Source organism: Ixodes scapularis, unplaced genomic scaffold (assembly GCF_016920785.2).
Source record: "Ixodes scapularis isolate PalLabHiFi unplaced genomic scaffold, ASM1692078v2 PGA_scaffold26__3_contigs__length_393636, whole genome shotgun sequence".
NCBI classification, from domain to species: domain Eukaryota; kingdom Metazoa; phylum Arthropoda; class Arachnida; order Ixodida; family Ixodidae; genus Ixodes; species Ixodes scapularis.
Window position 1 is genome coordinate 113,757 of NW_024609853.1, and position 15,988 is coordinate 129,744.

At 45.3% G+C, this 15,988-nt stretch overlaps 1 protein-coding gene across 1 annotated transcript in view; it reads right to left on the bottom strand.

Annotated features, from left to right (window-relative positions):
- Positions 1 to 15,988, bottom strand: part of LOC8026021 (lysosomal alpha-glucosidase-like) — a 78,011-nt gene that overhangs the window by 48,096 nt on the left and 13,927 nt on the right. Inside the window, exons 6-8 of the mRNA XM_042291174.1 lie at positions 13,417 to 13,585; positions 6,191 to 6,287; positions 5,403 to 5,515 (exon numbers count right to left, since the gene is read on the bottom strand). Of these exons, the coding sequence (XP_042147108.1) occupies positions 5,403 to 5,515; positions 6,191 to 6,287; positions 13,417 to 13,585 (379 nt within the window). The remainder of the gene's footprint in view (positions 1 to 5,402; positions 5,516 to 6,190; positions 6,288 to 13,416; positions 13,586 to 15,988) is intronic.

Sequence of the window (15,988 nt, forward strand, 5' to 3'; positions counted from 1 at the left end):
TACGGTATTGATTTTGGCGTACGCCATAACCACTACCGTAGTCGAAGCAGAGGGGTAGTGAGATCGGCGTCCTACACCGGCTCGCGTCCCTCGCGCGTTCTAACGGTCCACCGACTTCCCGGCGCCAGCGGCCAGCGCATCTCGAGGCGAGAGGCGCGGGTTTGGAGAGAGAGAAAGCGCGCCCAGACCAACGTTGAAAGAGTGAAAGAGAAAGTTACGATAACAAGCTTTAAAGCCATTCACACCTTCAAAACAACTTCACTTTTATTTCGCATCATTAGATATATGAATCAATTTTATTTAAAATGAAATAACAAGTGCCAACAGCCGCTGGGAGCGCGGCAATCGGAAGCGGTTCGCCGGACCGGACAAACGTCATAAGTATACGCGGCGGGACGGAAGTAGCCGAGAGCTTCACCCCACTGCTGCAACCGCTGCAACTAGCGGAAGTGAAGTGTTGGGCGGATGTCCGGATGTCCTTCACAAAAATATATAAAAAATGCTTTGCGCAATGATCATTTTCATTTATTTTTGTATACGTAATGACAAAATCCCAATAATTTGTTTTCCTATCTGATTCAAGCTAGTCGGACTGCTCATAACACTGGTAAAGCAAGAAAATAACAAAAATTTGAACTTTTTCATGACCGGTTTAAGATTTATTGTTAACATATCGTTATTTATTGCAACGGACTAACATTATAGATTTTGCCTCCATACTTTTTAAATGCAAACAGTTCTAACACACGGCTGTCCATTGCGCCGTGTTTTGTGTATTCTTCTATAAATCTGTAATGGTCAGCGACCAAAGAGCTCACCTGCACATGTCAAGCTTATATGCGCCGCTTGGAGAAATGGATATCGAGTAGGAAGTGTCGGGCGTAGTGTCGGTTGTTGTGTTTGTGTACATGTCGGTGCTGTGTAGCTGTGTGCTGTGTTGCCTGCGTTGTATGTAGGGTTGCTGTGTAGTCGTGGTCGTTCGCAGTGTTAACATACTCGTCTTTTTTTTTTTTTTTTAAACAGGCTGCTAGAAATCTCGATAGGTGGCGCAAGTTACCGCCCGATTCTAAATAGTTTGCTCCAGTTATTTATCTATGTAAGTTCGGCATTCGCTTTTTTTTTTTTTTTTTTTTTTTTTAGCGGCTTGTTGAAGCTACTGACGCCGCCGACCGCCGACAACGCACGTACGTACCTTTGCAAGTAGCTACGTCCGCCGCTTGGAGACTTTACTGTATATAAAAGACATCGAACGGGAACTAACGCGCCCTGTGTGCTTTCAATTCGGCTGAAAGGCGCGCGGCTCGCTGGGCTCGTCTCTCGGCTGTTCTCGGCCGCTGGCCGCCATGTTTCATAAGGAACACGCTCGAAACGGTTTTGCGGAAGGCAGACACGGTGTAGCGTGTTAAGTTTACACAGCACCTCATGTGTAGACGAAAAACACAGATGGCCTCGTGTAAAACGAACACGTTTCGACGTGTCCGCTATGGGACAACGGTTTACACGTCTGGGCGTGTTATTTTTGCTAACAGTGTAGGCCCTCGCCCTGAGGGTTTCAGGATGTTCATTTAGAAGTTCTTCCTATCAGCCTCGATCACCTTCTTGCTTTCTAATTGTATTTCCCGCATCGGGTGAACCATACAACGTAGTGTCACTGTATCTTCGAACAAAGTACGGAGATGACGGAAGCAGCTAGGACAGCTAAAAATAACCTCTTCTAAGCACCAGACTGGAAGCAGACGTTTCGCTGACAGATTTTGTTTCTTCACGTCAATTTCTCATGGAGAAGGTTGTCAGCGAAACTCTGGCTAACAGTCCACGAGGGTCCTGGTATACTTTAAGTATACTCAGTTCACCCCTAAAAAGAGGTCCCATCCGAACCGCAAAACGGGTCCTGGTTTTCTTTATATAACTGCCGGAGCCCTTTGCGATTCGAACGTGTGCGGTAGTGTTTAGACGACGCAGCTAGCGGAACGACAACAGGCGAAGGGGGGTCATGGGTCGACGGGGTTATTTGTTGTGCTGGCCGCAGCGGGTATAGGAAAAACGCGGAGTAGTTGAAGCCCCTTGCATTACTCCACGTTTAGCCCCTTTTGCGGGACCCTTGAGTAACTTCGAGGAGGAGAATAGAACAAAAGCGACTGCTTCTTAATTAAGTTCCCCTTTGTCCTCTAGCAGGGTTCCCAAAAAGCAATAACCCCCCCCCCCCCCCCCCCTTCCTTCGAACTCCCGCGCACACTTTGTGAGGAGGGCGAGGAAGATGAACCGCCCTCCCCTGATTGGCTCCTTCGGAATCCGGGCGCGTCCGGCTCTCTAGAAGTTGAACGTTGTTAAATTTGATTACGTTCCCATGAATACGGAAAATGTAACGGTTGACGCCACCGGTGACGTCACTTCCCGCATGATCGCCAAATCTATCAACCGCGTCTCTCTCATCACCTGGTCCCGCTCTCCCCGCGTGTGTATGAGCGGGAGCGTAATCATATGGCGAGAAAAAAACGTACGACTACTTCAACGTGCACGTAGCTTCAATCGCACTGTCAGCCCAGGAGTGAACGAAGTGGGTCTGGTGTCCTTAGTGATCTCTACTATCGTCGGATATAAGTAGGTGTCTGTGTCTTCGGATAAACCAGAAAACATATCCGGAAAGCACTCGCCGGTAATCTTTCTGTCAATTCGGATTTATACGAGAAACTTCGAATTTCAAGGTCACTATAAAACATATTAAAAGCCCAAAAAAGAAAGAAAAAGACGGTGCTTTACGAATAAGCTTTAATAAGAGCACAATGTTAGTGGACTTGAGGAGATGCCACTTCAGTTTTCTTTGAAATCTCAAACAACTGACAAAACAAGTTTGCCTTTTTGCTCGTCATAATTCCTTTAGGAGAGCAAATCATGACACCCAAACACCGTTTTTTTTTTTAATTAGGCAACACATTAAAACAAACTAAGTATTAAAAAAATGGGAATATAAGAAAAACACATTGCGATAAACCACGAATTTTCAGCGAAAAATCAACTCCGTGAAACATCCTCCGAATTTCGCAAAAAAACAAATAAACTCCGGAAAGACGGAATCCTAGATATAACTCAAGAAGGACCTATATAAACACTACCACGTACCGCCACAGCATCGAATCGCTTCGCGGGCCAACCAAGAAAGAATTGTCATGACGAGTTATGATATCATCAGCGTGACGTTTTCAAGCTGTCTGCGCCCTTGATCGATGCACAACTCGCGACTCCAGCGACCTATAGGGGGCGCCACCACCAAACAAACATGGCGGCTGGGTCCAGGTCGCGTCGGCTCGGCCGGGCCGCCTGAACGGGTGGCGCATTCAGTTTAACGAATTTTCTTTTGTTTGATGCCCAATTTTATAGGCATTTGAACTGAGACGGTTAAATGTAGCCGGTGCGCATAAATTTGCCGAGCATAGTTTTGTTTTGCCGGTGTTTTTTTTTTTTTTGTTCTTTTCATGTCAAACTTTCGTTCCGGAGACTTCGTTCAAAACCGAAACTATGGGCTCCGGAGAAACGGTAATAGACTCTAATTAATTTTGATCATCTAAGGAAAGCGGCGATGGCTACAGAATTGTTCCACCGAGAGTAATTTTTAGCTAACTCGCATGCCTCGACCATGCGACTTATCTGTCCTAGAAATCGAGTTTGTGTGCGTATCCGCGTTTAAGAAACAGCTCAAGTCGTCTGAAAATTAAGCAAGCGCTTCTTGAGCCAAGGAGCATGTTAACCCGCTGGCGCTTCACTAAGCAGCTGATACTCGTATTTAAATTCAGGTTTTAGTAGCAATCGAGAAGTCATTTTGACCAGCGAGTTATGTATTATATTACGTACTATGTTCCACTAAAGCGATTTTAGTATATTCTTCGGGCTGAAATATGAACTTAGTTGACTAGCTATCAGGTGACCTGCTGAATAAAAGTATATTACTATGCTTAAACTTAGCCAAATCGTTTCAGCCGGTAGCACGGAGACGAATGCGGACTAATCGAAGAGAGTCTCCATCGGAGATTCACTCAGAACATCTCTGCATTGAACTTGACTTCGAATCGTGAACGGATAAAATGAGTATTTTTTGTGGCAGGTCAACCTGAGCAATGCTGACGTATATTGCTGCTGGCTTCGACGGGGGTATAATATAAATATTGGAGGCGTGATAGATCCTAATGCCGTGGCAGCTTCTAACTTTGCGAGACGCGTCCCCCACCTTTTGAAAACAGATAATTTCCCTCATTAATCATTGGCAGCGAGCAGGTTTTTCTGAATCAAGTAATTGCGAAATTAGTCGCAACTCCTTCAGTGTGGTCAAGAGGCTTTTTCGGCGAAAAGCAGCCAAAATGAATAGCCAACGCATAGGCCGGCGTGGGTGGCTCAAACTTGAAGCTAATCGAGCACAACCAAACTCAAGAAAAGCAGGTATCGAACCTTCCCATTCACTTGACTCCAACATTGGTGTTCCCTCCAGTGAAACACCTCGTCTGTCGTCCATGGTCCACTGTTCTACATCCTTATAAAGGAACCACTTATCAGTTACCAAGTAGTCGTCACTTTGAATGTGATTCAAGACAGACAAGAAATCAAAAGCTTTTCCGTGATTCCTCCCTATCCAAGATATCGAAAGCACGCGACCGTGTGTTGTGGAGTAAACGGGCTTTCAAACACGTGATGGAAAGAAGCAATCTATCTGAGGCTTCACCACACTAATGAACACTCAGGGAAACTTAAGAAATGTTCGGACCTTTGTTGAATTACAATGTTCGCTACCGCGTCGACAACACGTGTCCGCGAAAGCCACCAGAGACGCGGAGAAGCGCGGAGCGACCTGGACCGGCTGGTTCCCGGTTTTCCCGCTTGGTGGCGTCCGTTTTGCTGGAGTCGCGAATAGCCTTGGTAAGGGATTTATTTCATCTTCACGTAAGAACAGTAGCTGCCGGTGATGAGCGTTCGGGAGGAACTTCTAACGCATTCTTAACCTAATCTGACGATAGTCACGTAGTCGCAGATAAAGAACGCTTCAGTAGTTAAAATTAGTGAGAAGAAAGATTTACTATCAAGTGGGAAAAAATACAAACTACGAACTGACTCTAATAGCGCTTTGTCCCACGAACTGAATACTCAATAACCGTCATTCGGAGACAAATACGCCTTGTTAATGCGCTTGCATCAGCATTAAAAAAATAAAAAAAATAAAAACGTATTTGCGAGCAATCATTGGCCGTGTTGGTTGTTCACTAAACATGTTCTGGTGACGCGCAAGCATGAGAACTGTTGCTAACATGGGGCATCATACGTGTCAGCGAGCGCCGAATTAGCAGAGCTTGTTGCTTGTTTGCCTTGTGGTAACACGCATTCTGTGCAAGGCGAACAGCACTGCCCCTACTACTTACGTCTGAGTAGAGTTGTGCAACATGAGTCGGGCTGTCGCCCACAAAAAGGAAGAAGTCCAGGACCCCTCCTATGGTGGTCAGCCTCAGAGCGGGAGCTCGCAACAACGTGTATTCTGCGAAGAGGCCCACGATGCAGGGGGAAAGTTCAAGCACACACTATTGTGTCGTAAATCTTCGTCTGCGGAATGAATGTCTATTGTTTTCAAGCTCTGGATTGCTTTTTAAAAATTCATTAACTTTTCTGAGTTGAGACCGCGAAATTTTAGCGCGTGAACTTAGTCACAAAAAATTTCCGTTTCATTCTGTTGAAAGAGCTGCAGCGGTATATCCGAGGCACTTCACACTCCGCTGCACGCGGACCACACCCAAAACCACACTGCACGCTAACCACGACGTCATGTGACGTCATAGTGCCCTTTGACGTCATGACGTCACGTTACGTAATTCTATCACGTCTCGTGAAATCACCCTGTCACGTCATAGTGTCATGTGATGGCAGGATGTCGCGGGACACTATAAAATATATCCGCTAAACGTAAAAAAAAGTGCGTGACGTCACGTGACAATATGACGTCCCATGACGCGGTCACGCGGTCACGCGACACACACACACACACACACACGCAAACACGCACACCCACCCACACGCACACCTGAATGCAAGTTCAAGCAACCCAAACAATCTCCCGGAGCCGTTAATATCGCGGTAAGGTTTTGTCATCGGGGACAAGACAAGGCTGTTGCAGATTTACTGGTAGGCGATCTCGAGTGCGAGGACGTAAACGAACCCATGGCGTTGCTGTTGAGCATGAAGAGTCCGTGTGCTTTGCCTCCTTCTTCGATGCACATGTAGAACGGGTGGACGCCGTATAAATTGGCAGACTCCTTGGCGGAAAAATCGAACAATGAATGAATCCAATACGATTACCAAGAAAGATATACAAATTTACAGACCTCGGTGTCGGGTTTCGACTGTACACAAGCAAAAAAGTCTTCGAATAGTTTTATTTTATTTGCTAGTTTCAAGTTATATATGTGCTGCCCAATCTGTTTCACAATTTTCAGAGGAACAATTCTTCACTAAGTTTAATTAATTATGTCTCTGGCCTTTTTTTTTTTTTTTTTTTTGCACACGAGAAAGAATGCAAGTCTCCAAAACCAAAATATTGCCTTTTTTTTATACCATAAAATGAGTGTTAAAATGCTTCACTGGAGTTACATACTTCGCTTCACCTTATAGTCATAATGCAGCTGACTCTGCGAGCTGATTGGACCAATCAAACAGCGACAAAAGTGCAAGTCACTGGTTGCTTCAGCGATGATTGAACACGAGCAGGAACATGACAAACAGCGTGTTTGCGCGTTTTTGACGCTGTTCGATTGGTTCAATCAACTCGAAGCGTCGGCTGTGCATTGATCGGGCGAAGGTAATCCATAGAGTAATCTACACAAGGGAAAGAGTGGCCACTCGAGCCGTTTCGCGGCCGAGCGTTTAGTTTTCTCACCGACCGCTAAGTGGTGCCAGTGTGCCAAAGAATGAAAATATTTCGTGAGGTTTGTTATAAATAAATACTCAAGTTTTAATTTTATTATATTTAAAATTGTTGCAAGTATCATAAAGGGTGAAATAGTTTTTGTTTACTACGTTAAGAAGATCACGTGATGTACGGGCGAGTTCCGGTTCCTGCAGTTGCTCTGAGAAAGCGGCTGGAGTGGCTGGAGTGGGACGGACGGACGGACGGACGCGTGCGTGGACGGCTTGACCGCATGGTGCCTGACACCTGTCAACGCGTTTTGTGTTGAGCACATGTGAGCACAGCGAGCAGAATATGAGCACAATATGGGTATTGTCTGCGCCTAACAGGTTTCTTCAGAAGGTAAGACGTTTTCTCATTTCTTTGTTATTGCTTAGTCGCGAGCAAAACACAGCGTGCGTATACAAGGGCAAGAGAAAAAAGCGAACTGTATCGTGTCCATTGGTTTTACCCGTTATTTGCATGCTCAGAGGTCCAACAGACGCTGCGAAATAAACCTCAGACAGCAGCCGGCTTTTCCCGTGTGTGATATTATTGTTACATGGGCTGCGCTATCGTACTAAGAGCTACAAATATTTGTGTTTATATCTTACATTTTTTTCTTTCTCAGATGCCCTCCGGTTGCTACTACAGTAGCTACTGCTGTGTCGCATGGTGCGAAAACAATGGTAAAACGCAGAAGAAACCCGGCAAAAAATTTTTCCGAATCCCACGTGACGCAAGGTAGGTTGGCGTGAGCTCCTTCTTGTCAATAGTTCCTTGGAACCATTTGCATACTTGAGCATATAAAAAAAAATCCCAATAATTTATTTTTCTGCACAATATAATTAATTACTAGAATGCGCTTTTAAATCAAGAGCTAAAGTTGACTGGACGCCTTAACTGTAATGTGGGGATTTGGGCTAAGCGATCTCAGGTCAGTTATACTAATTTTAGTACTGACTTACCACCTTGTCTCTGAAGATAAAAACTGACAAATTAATCTTATAAGACAAAATTGTTAAGGAAAAGGAGCAGCCCTTGATTTTTCTCATACATAGCTTGAATGTATCGTTTTTAATGTGGCTCTAAATTTGGGTTATAAATGTGCTGCTTCATGGTGGGGTGAATTTTCGTTTTTTTTTTTAATGTGGCTCTAAATTTGAGTTATAAAAGCGCTGCTTCATGGTGGGGTGAATATTGCTCTCTACTGATACTGTCTTTTCCTAAAGAAATGTGAATGTGCACCTGCTGTTGATTAGCTATAAAATGACCTGTTGTTGGGCGAGTTGGTGAACGTTAGAAATCATGTTTTTTGTGCGAAAGGACAAACACAAGGTTGGACAACAAGCACAAGCGCGCTTGTGCTTGTTGTACTTCCTTGTGTTCGTCCTCTCACGCAAAAACCATGATTTCTCAGTTGAGCTACTTTTGCACTACTCTGGAGCAGAAGCCCAAATTTGTCTGTGTGCGTTGAGACATCCAAAGCAAACCTGCCAAATAAAAATATGTCCCCATCGCTTGCAAGCGGAGCCAAAATGTCGAAGAGAGGGTTGCAGTTTGGCATCTAACATTTTGTTCCAAAGTGTACATTTAACACATTGGAAAATAATATATATTCCAGGTCAAAGGCTTGGCTCGACTATGCCAAGAGGTACGATCTTCTTGGAAAGTCTGCTTCGCAACTCTATGCCACCTATCGGCGTCTGCAGTGATCACTTCACTGCAAAAGATTTTATGGACCCAGGGCAAACAACCCTAGTGCGATCAGCTGTGCATACTGTTCGTCCTCCCATAAACTGGGCATCTGCGATAGGTGATTGTAATGATGTGTTTCCCTCATATACACAAAGGTATAAGTAACTTCTCTATGTAGGCTAATAAGCCCATTCTTCCAGGTCCCACTCAGGCAACCAGCTCATCTGGCCCTTCACTCCAGTGCAGCTCCGTCGCTGCGAGCCGTGCTGTCCTTGGTAAGAGGTTATCTCGTCATGGTGCACTTCTGTGTCTAATAATGAAACCTTTCCAGACCAGGCAGAGCCCGACAGACTGCAGAATTCACCACTCCCATGCAGCTCCGCAGTAATGCACTCTGCAGTGCTCGGTAATATAGAGTTATTTTAAAGCATCAGCTTGTGCCTAATATGCGCACTCTTCCAGGTCCCACTCAGGCAACCAGCTCTTCTGGCCCTTCACTCCAGTGCAGCTCCGTCGCAGCGAGCCGTGCTGTGCTTGGTAAGAGGTTATCTCGTCATGGTGCACTTCTGTGTCTAATAATGAAACCTTTCCAGACCAGGCAGAGCCCGACAGACTGCAGAATTCACCTCTCCCATGCCGCTCCGCAGTAATGCACTTTGCAGCACTCGGTAATATAGTTATTTTAAAGCACCAGCCTGTGCCTAATATGCACAATCTTCCAGACCCAAGTCAGGCAACCAGCTCTTCTGGTCTTTTCGCTGGCCACTGTGGTCCAGGTCAACACTGTAAGTGTCCCATTTTGCTTTCGCCACTTTGAAACATATTTGTGTGAACCTCTATAGCCAGTAGATAATACAATATGTCCCAGAAGGATCAGTTTAAAGAATTCTAGGTCCCTTTATAAGCTATAGTCTTTGCTTCGTGTGTGTGGCATACCGGTCTAACCATTTGTATTACTAATAACTGGGGAGGTGTGGGAAAATGGAACACACATATCGAGCGGAGGTTTCACAAGAATTTTTCATGGCTGTTTTGCGTTTTTCATGCTATTTCAGCCTTTTGAACTTGCAAGGTTATCAAGGATTTTACGTGAAGACATTTAGTACAGAACATTTTACATGACTAGTAAAAGAATAACGTAATTGGTGGTCAGAAGTTTCACTGGCTTTGACAGTGCTTAAATGGTAAAGCACAAAAAGAAAATTCAGACTTCACTCCACACCTTACCTGGTATGCTACTGGTTAGTGGTGCTTGTACTTGTTAAATCGTATCGCACTTATTGCAACTGTTCTTAATCTCACTGACTTGTTGCCATTTTTATAGCTGATCCAAACCATCCTGCACCTGTTTGCCGCAAGCTCACGAAAAGGCCCGAGGACGTTATCAAGCGACTCCAGGCGAGAATTTCCAGCTACAGAAAGACGATAGCCAGACTGCGGAAACAGCAGCTGAAGACGCCTCAGACAGCTTCTCAAGCTCTGGAAATAATTCGGCCTCATGTTTCTGAAGAGGTATTTCACCTCATATCATCGCATATAAAGAATAGGTCGAAGGGCAAGGGGAAGCGATTTCCACTGTGGCTGAAGAAATTTGCGCTCCATCTGAATTTTCATGGACCGCGGGCATACCGATTTATGTCTTCAGTGTTCACGCTACCATCTCGGCGTTCACTACGAAGGTGGCTCGCCAATGTCAAAATGACGCCAGGTATCATTCCAGGCATCATGTCATCGATTGCGTCAAAAACAAAGTCATTGAATGAACGCGACCGCATTTGTACTTTAGTGTTTGACGAGATGATATTGAAAAAGAACTTGTCACACGATGTGGAGCAGGATGTTGTCCTCGGATTTGCAGATGATGGTGTTGAGCGAACTTTCAGTATTGCTGACAGAGCCCAGGTTTTCCTCCTCTATGGAGTTTCTAGGAGGTGGGTGCAACCTGTAGCATACACTATTGGGCATAAGTCAACACCATTTTTTGTAACTCGCAACCTGCTTATGTCATTGATTGAGCAGCTGAAGGACATTGGCATTACTATCAAAGCAGTGGTCTGTGACCAGGGTGCCTCCAATGTAAGTTTGGTGCATCAACTTGGAGTGTCTGTTGGGCAGCCATTCTTCAAAGTAAGAAATGAAAGTGTCTATTTAATTCTTGATGTCCCGCACCTGATAAAGACCACCCGTAACAACCTGCAAGCCCACAAGCTTCACACCGGGAGTGAAACTGTAGACTGGAACTACATTGTGCAACCTTACCACTCCACGCACGAGATGCGACTACGATTAGCCCCGAAACTGACAGACCGGCATATTTGCCAGAAACCTTTCAGTAACATGAAGGTGAAACGTGAGACTCAGGTCCTCAGTTCATCAGTATGCGTTGCACTTTTAGCTCTTGTGTATGCCAGACAGCTCCCTGAGGCGGCCATGTCCACGGCATGCTGCATGGACAAACTTTTTGACTATCTTAACAGCTCGAGACCAAAAAATTCTGAACAAAAGTTGCGCTATGTGATTGGAAAGGGCGACACTGAAATCGGTGATTTCCTTTGCAACCAACTTCCATGGGTAGCAGCCTGGAAGTTTGAGGGTAGACGGCAGCCACAAACAGTCACTGGGTGGCAGGTTACTATCAGGGCCGTCCTCATGCTCTGGGAGGATAATTCTGAGAAATATAACTTCAGCTTTCTTTTGACACGGCGACTGCAGCAGGATGCCCTCGAAAATATTTTCGGGCAGATGAGGCAACAACACGGCTGCACACCAATCCTAATGTGTATCAGTTTACTTGTGGACTGAGGCACATTGGGATTAGGAAGCTCCTAAAACTCTCGGAAAAGGGAAATGTTGAAGGTGACAACACTAACCTCCTTCAGGAGATGTCCCCGTTTTCACTAGAGACAACCTCAATCGCTGATGCCGTGGAATGTGCCCCCGTGGACGACTCCCTTCATTGGACAATATTTCGGAACTTGCATCAAGTAAAGACTCTAACATAATAGACTACTCTGCTACCTATTATGTTGCAGGATTTCTAATCAAGCTGTTCCTGGAAAAAAGTTCACAGGGTTGTCTCTGTTCTGGGTCACTGAGGGAAGGGTCTGACAACTTGAACTGGCCCCACCAGTATTTTATAATGCTTAAAGCCTCTCATATTCCAGGAAAGATGTTCGGCAACTAAACTGTGCCTTCGGAGGCTACTTTCACTTACACTCACAGCCTGGAATCTCACTGTATGTGTGTTATAGAAAGCATAGCACACCTGCGCAATGTCTGTGATGTTTTGTATCACCATCTGTCGCGTATTGCTTTTTTTGCATTTATGCTTCGAGGAGTGTCAGCGGAGGTTTTTGAAGATGTTTTGCAGGGTGCGGTTGTGCTGGCATGTGCGCTTTATTAATCGAAACTTGGAAAAAGTTCGGTTTCATTCTTCTGTTGCTGGCGCTGAACTCGACAAGTTCAAAGCTTAGTATGGTAGGGTGTTTCAGGCGCCTATGAAGGAATGATTTTTAATTGGGTTGTGCAGTTTGCATGCCGATTATATTTCTGGCTTTTTTGCAACTTTATAATGCAGGACATAGTTTTTTTATATACGGGATGAGGACATTTGGTAGCAAAGTGATCTTCGATGGGTGCGTGCGTGGAGTATATGCCGAACATGTCCGATATGTTAATGTTTTAATCAATGCGCCTTGTATATTTTTATTCCCTAACACTGTTAGGTGGTTTGACCTTAGCTGCCTGTTCTTGCTGTAATTTCCCACAGGCCCTGTGCTAGCATTGCTATATTTTCTGCTGTACGCACATTGTGTTGAATATGCATGGGAACGTTGACTATTCCCTGGGTTTGTATGAGGTCCTTTTTGTTAGCCTACGGGAAGTGTTAGGCTACTAAATAGTGTAGTGTATATTGACATTGAATCTGCTTCTTTGAATTCTGTGCAGTCTAGGCTGTGCTCTAATAGCGTAAACGACCTAATCTTCGCGTGGACCTAATTTTCGCAAATATCGCGATTTGATCAAGTTCACAAGAAATTGGTAACGTGAATAAGTTGCCCTATGGACATGAATATATGCAATGTCACTCACGGTGGTGAAAGTTTGTGCCCGCGAAACATTCCCGAAACTGGCACATCGCTAAATGTCGAGCTCACAACAATAAAGTCGCTTACAGTACTTGTTAATGATAGCTATGGCCAGATGTCCACATTACTGAAACTGCTCAGCATTGTGAGAAACAATGATTAATTCAATCAAACCGTTTAGCATCACTGGAAATTTCTGGTTTGAAGTGTTGGTAAATGTGGGACTCTTGTAACGTTTCTTCTTGAGATGAATGTGTGTGCCCTCATGAAGAATACTTCGCGATTCTGAATTGTCCAAATCTGTTTATGATTGACCTCAAAATAAATCATTCTGAAGCACTTTTTGTTGTTGCCTGAAAATACTTCGTAACCACGTAAACAAACGAAGCAGTATGACAAGAATCTTGATATTTCATAGCAGTAAAGACAATAATTTTTTCTCTTTCGTGGTGTGAAGCCTATAATCAGAAGCATTTGTGCCATCAAGTAAGAGAAGCCGCGCGACAGCACGCTCGGCAAAAAAAGCGCCGGAAACGAAACCGAAACTGAAACCACCGGAACCGGAATCAAGAGTAAGCTTTTCTCATCGACCGTTTGGCGCGCTAGTTGTTATACGGGACGCTGGAGCCTACGGCAGTGTCCGCTCTTTACCTTGTGTAGGTTACTCTATGGGTAATCTGCTAAGCGAAAGAATTCGAAACTCCATGTCCTTACTTTAGGCGATTCGTCACGGGCAAACATGGCAACCGTGTTGAATCTGAAGTGGTGGCGCAGCGTATCGTGAGCGTGTTCGCCGAATCCGTAGAAATTCGCGGAAGGAAGGTACGTTGCGAACTGGAGGAACTGGTTCGTCATGATTAGACCTCCGATGCCGGTGTCGATCCTGCGTCGTTAACAGCCATTAATTAATAATAAAAAAAGACAGCCAAAACCGGTGGTGGCTTGTTTGCGGAAAGTGTCGCGCTGTCAACATAATGAACCGGATCTTGGGTTTCTTAAGCTATCGCTAATTATGAATAAGCTTAGAAGTCCCGCTGAGTAACGAACCCCCTCCCCGTCTTTACCTCACATGGCCGGAAAGCCAGTTGTCGTTTGAAGTGCCATCTAGAGGCAGTGCTTCAAAACTCTATTCTTTCTGATCGGTTACGGTGAAGCGCCGTTTAAACGCTGTGTTTCAAAGCCTATTTATTTTATAGAATAAATCATCGTTACGGATTTACTATAGTCTGTTGCAGGTTGAATGTGCGGGGTAAACTCCTCTCACAAAGCCCTCCACTCTTCTCACTTCAGCAGCGCGAACGCTGGAAATAGGACCAGTCTTTCACCCCCTGCTCTCCCGTGTTGGCTCTGCTAAAGTGGAAAGAGTGGAGAGCCTTGTGAGAGGAGCTTGTCTTGGACTCTTAAGTCTTGACCTGCAACTGACTATGGTTACCATAACAGCTGTCTCCAAACCCGTGGCGCTTCGCAAGACTGGAGGCTAAAGCCCCTTGATGCGTTTGTGAAGTAGCGTCAAATCATAGCCTCCTTTATTCTAGAAAGACTGTCAATTCTACGAAGAAGCCCTTGTGCGCGCGGCCGCAAGAAAAAGGCGAGGAGCAACACCGAACGTACGCCGAAAGTGGCGCTCTGCCCTACCCATATGTTACCGCAGTTCCACTTCTGGGGTAACCCTTCACCCAGCGCCAACAATACGCATGGCGGCCTCTCCGCGAAACAATAAGCTGCAACGGAGAAAAGAGAAAGAAGGCTACCGACGCGCTGAGAAACGTGAAAAGAGAGGAATAGAAGATGGTCGAAGCAAAATCTTTCCAGAAAAAACAAAACAGCGCTTTTGTGTTTTTGTATTTTACCGCTGGGGCATTGTTTAGCGCTGCCCACGGTGGCGCTGCACCAGAGAGTCCCTTTGCAGCGGCCACCTTTTTCGCGTTTTGAGAGACTTCCTAAAATGAAGGAGGATATGGTCAAATGCACCACTGCACCAGGCGCTTTCCTGGAGCAGCCATTGAAAGCAAATGGCGGCACTGCACCAAAATGAGCAGCTCTTGGAAGCAAATGACGGTGGAGCACTCGCTTGTGGCACGTGTATTGCGCGTTCCAAGAACAATGGTTTGCGGTACTTATAAGAAACGTCAAGCGTGATTTTTATCAAGGGACTTTACGGGAGGCTAACCTTCGGGGAGAGGGAAATATGCGCTTGGAAGCAGTGTCAATGGACAGTTTCGAAACTTGGGTGACCTAGTGGCACTCTTTCGTGTATATCAATGTCTTCGATGTATTGCTGTCCATTATAGACAGACTTGCTTACGCGTTACAAGTAATGCGTTATTTTTACCCAGTTATTTGTTTTCGGTAACCAGGTAACGACCTAGTTACTTTTTAAAAGAAGGCACAAATAACGACTTTTCGTTACTTTTTGGGTGAAATAACGGGTAACGGTACTTAGTTACTTCTGGAGGGTAGCGTTCACAACAGAAGTGGTACCTAAGCTAGTCCTCACCACTAGCTTGCGCCTGTAATTTGCCCGACCAGACAACGCTAGATGACAGTACAAAGATGTACACAAGCTATGTCAGTATGTGTGCGACCAGAAGTGTCGCTGCGGTCAGCTTTCCACGATTGACCAGACTATGGGCATATGAACATTGTCAGATTGTCACTTTTGACGGTGTTAGTTCCGGTTGCGATGGTTCCTAGCTTCCACTGTGCTTTTTAAACACACCATCGAGCTCGTCGTCGCACCTGGTGGTAAATAGCCAGGGTAACAACTGGTGAACGTCACGGCGAGGCAAATCCCAGTCGTGACGTCACAGATGGAAACCATTAGAGGGCGCCACCGAAATATCTCGGCGCTAATAGCTACAGTTAACCCTGAAGGAACGCGTTAATATAAAGAAATGATTAACTACGAAAAATATTGGAAGCGGCGATAAAATGATACATTAAAAGTAACGTGAAAATAACGCATTACTTTCAAGCTGACGTAACGCGTTCCTTTTGAATCGCAGTAACGAGTAATGTACAGTGCTCAACGAAACGAAATAGGCCAGCGCAGTGCATGGCCTCGCTTGGGTAACCGCGTATAACTCGCTTGAGGAGCATATACAGTTACTCTGGCGTATACAGCAATCATGTAAAGCTATACTCTGGCCTTGAGTAACATAATGGCTCTGCCATTTTATTGACCGGGTAATCGCTGGAATCACTCAACCGGCGCGCGGCCACGCTCTCTACTGGTACATTCACGAGTATCCGAGCTTAGTAACTCTATTTCAGGAATGCGTGCATT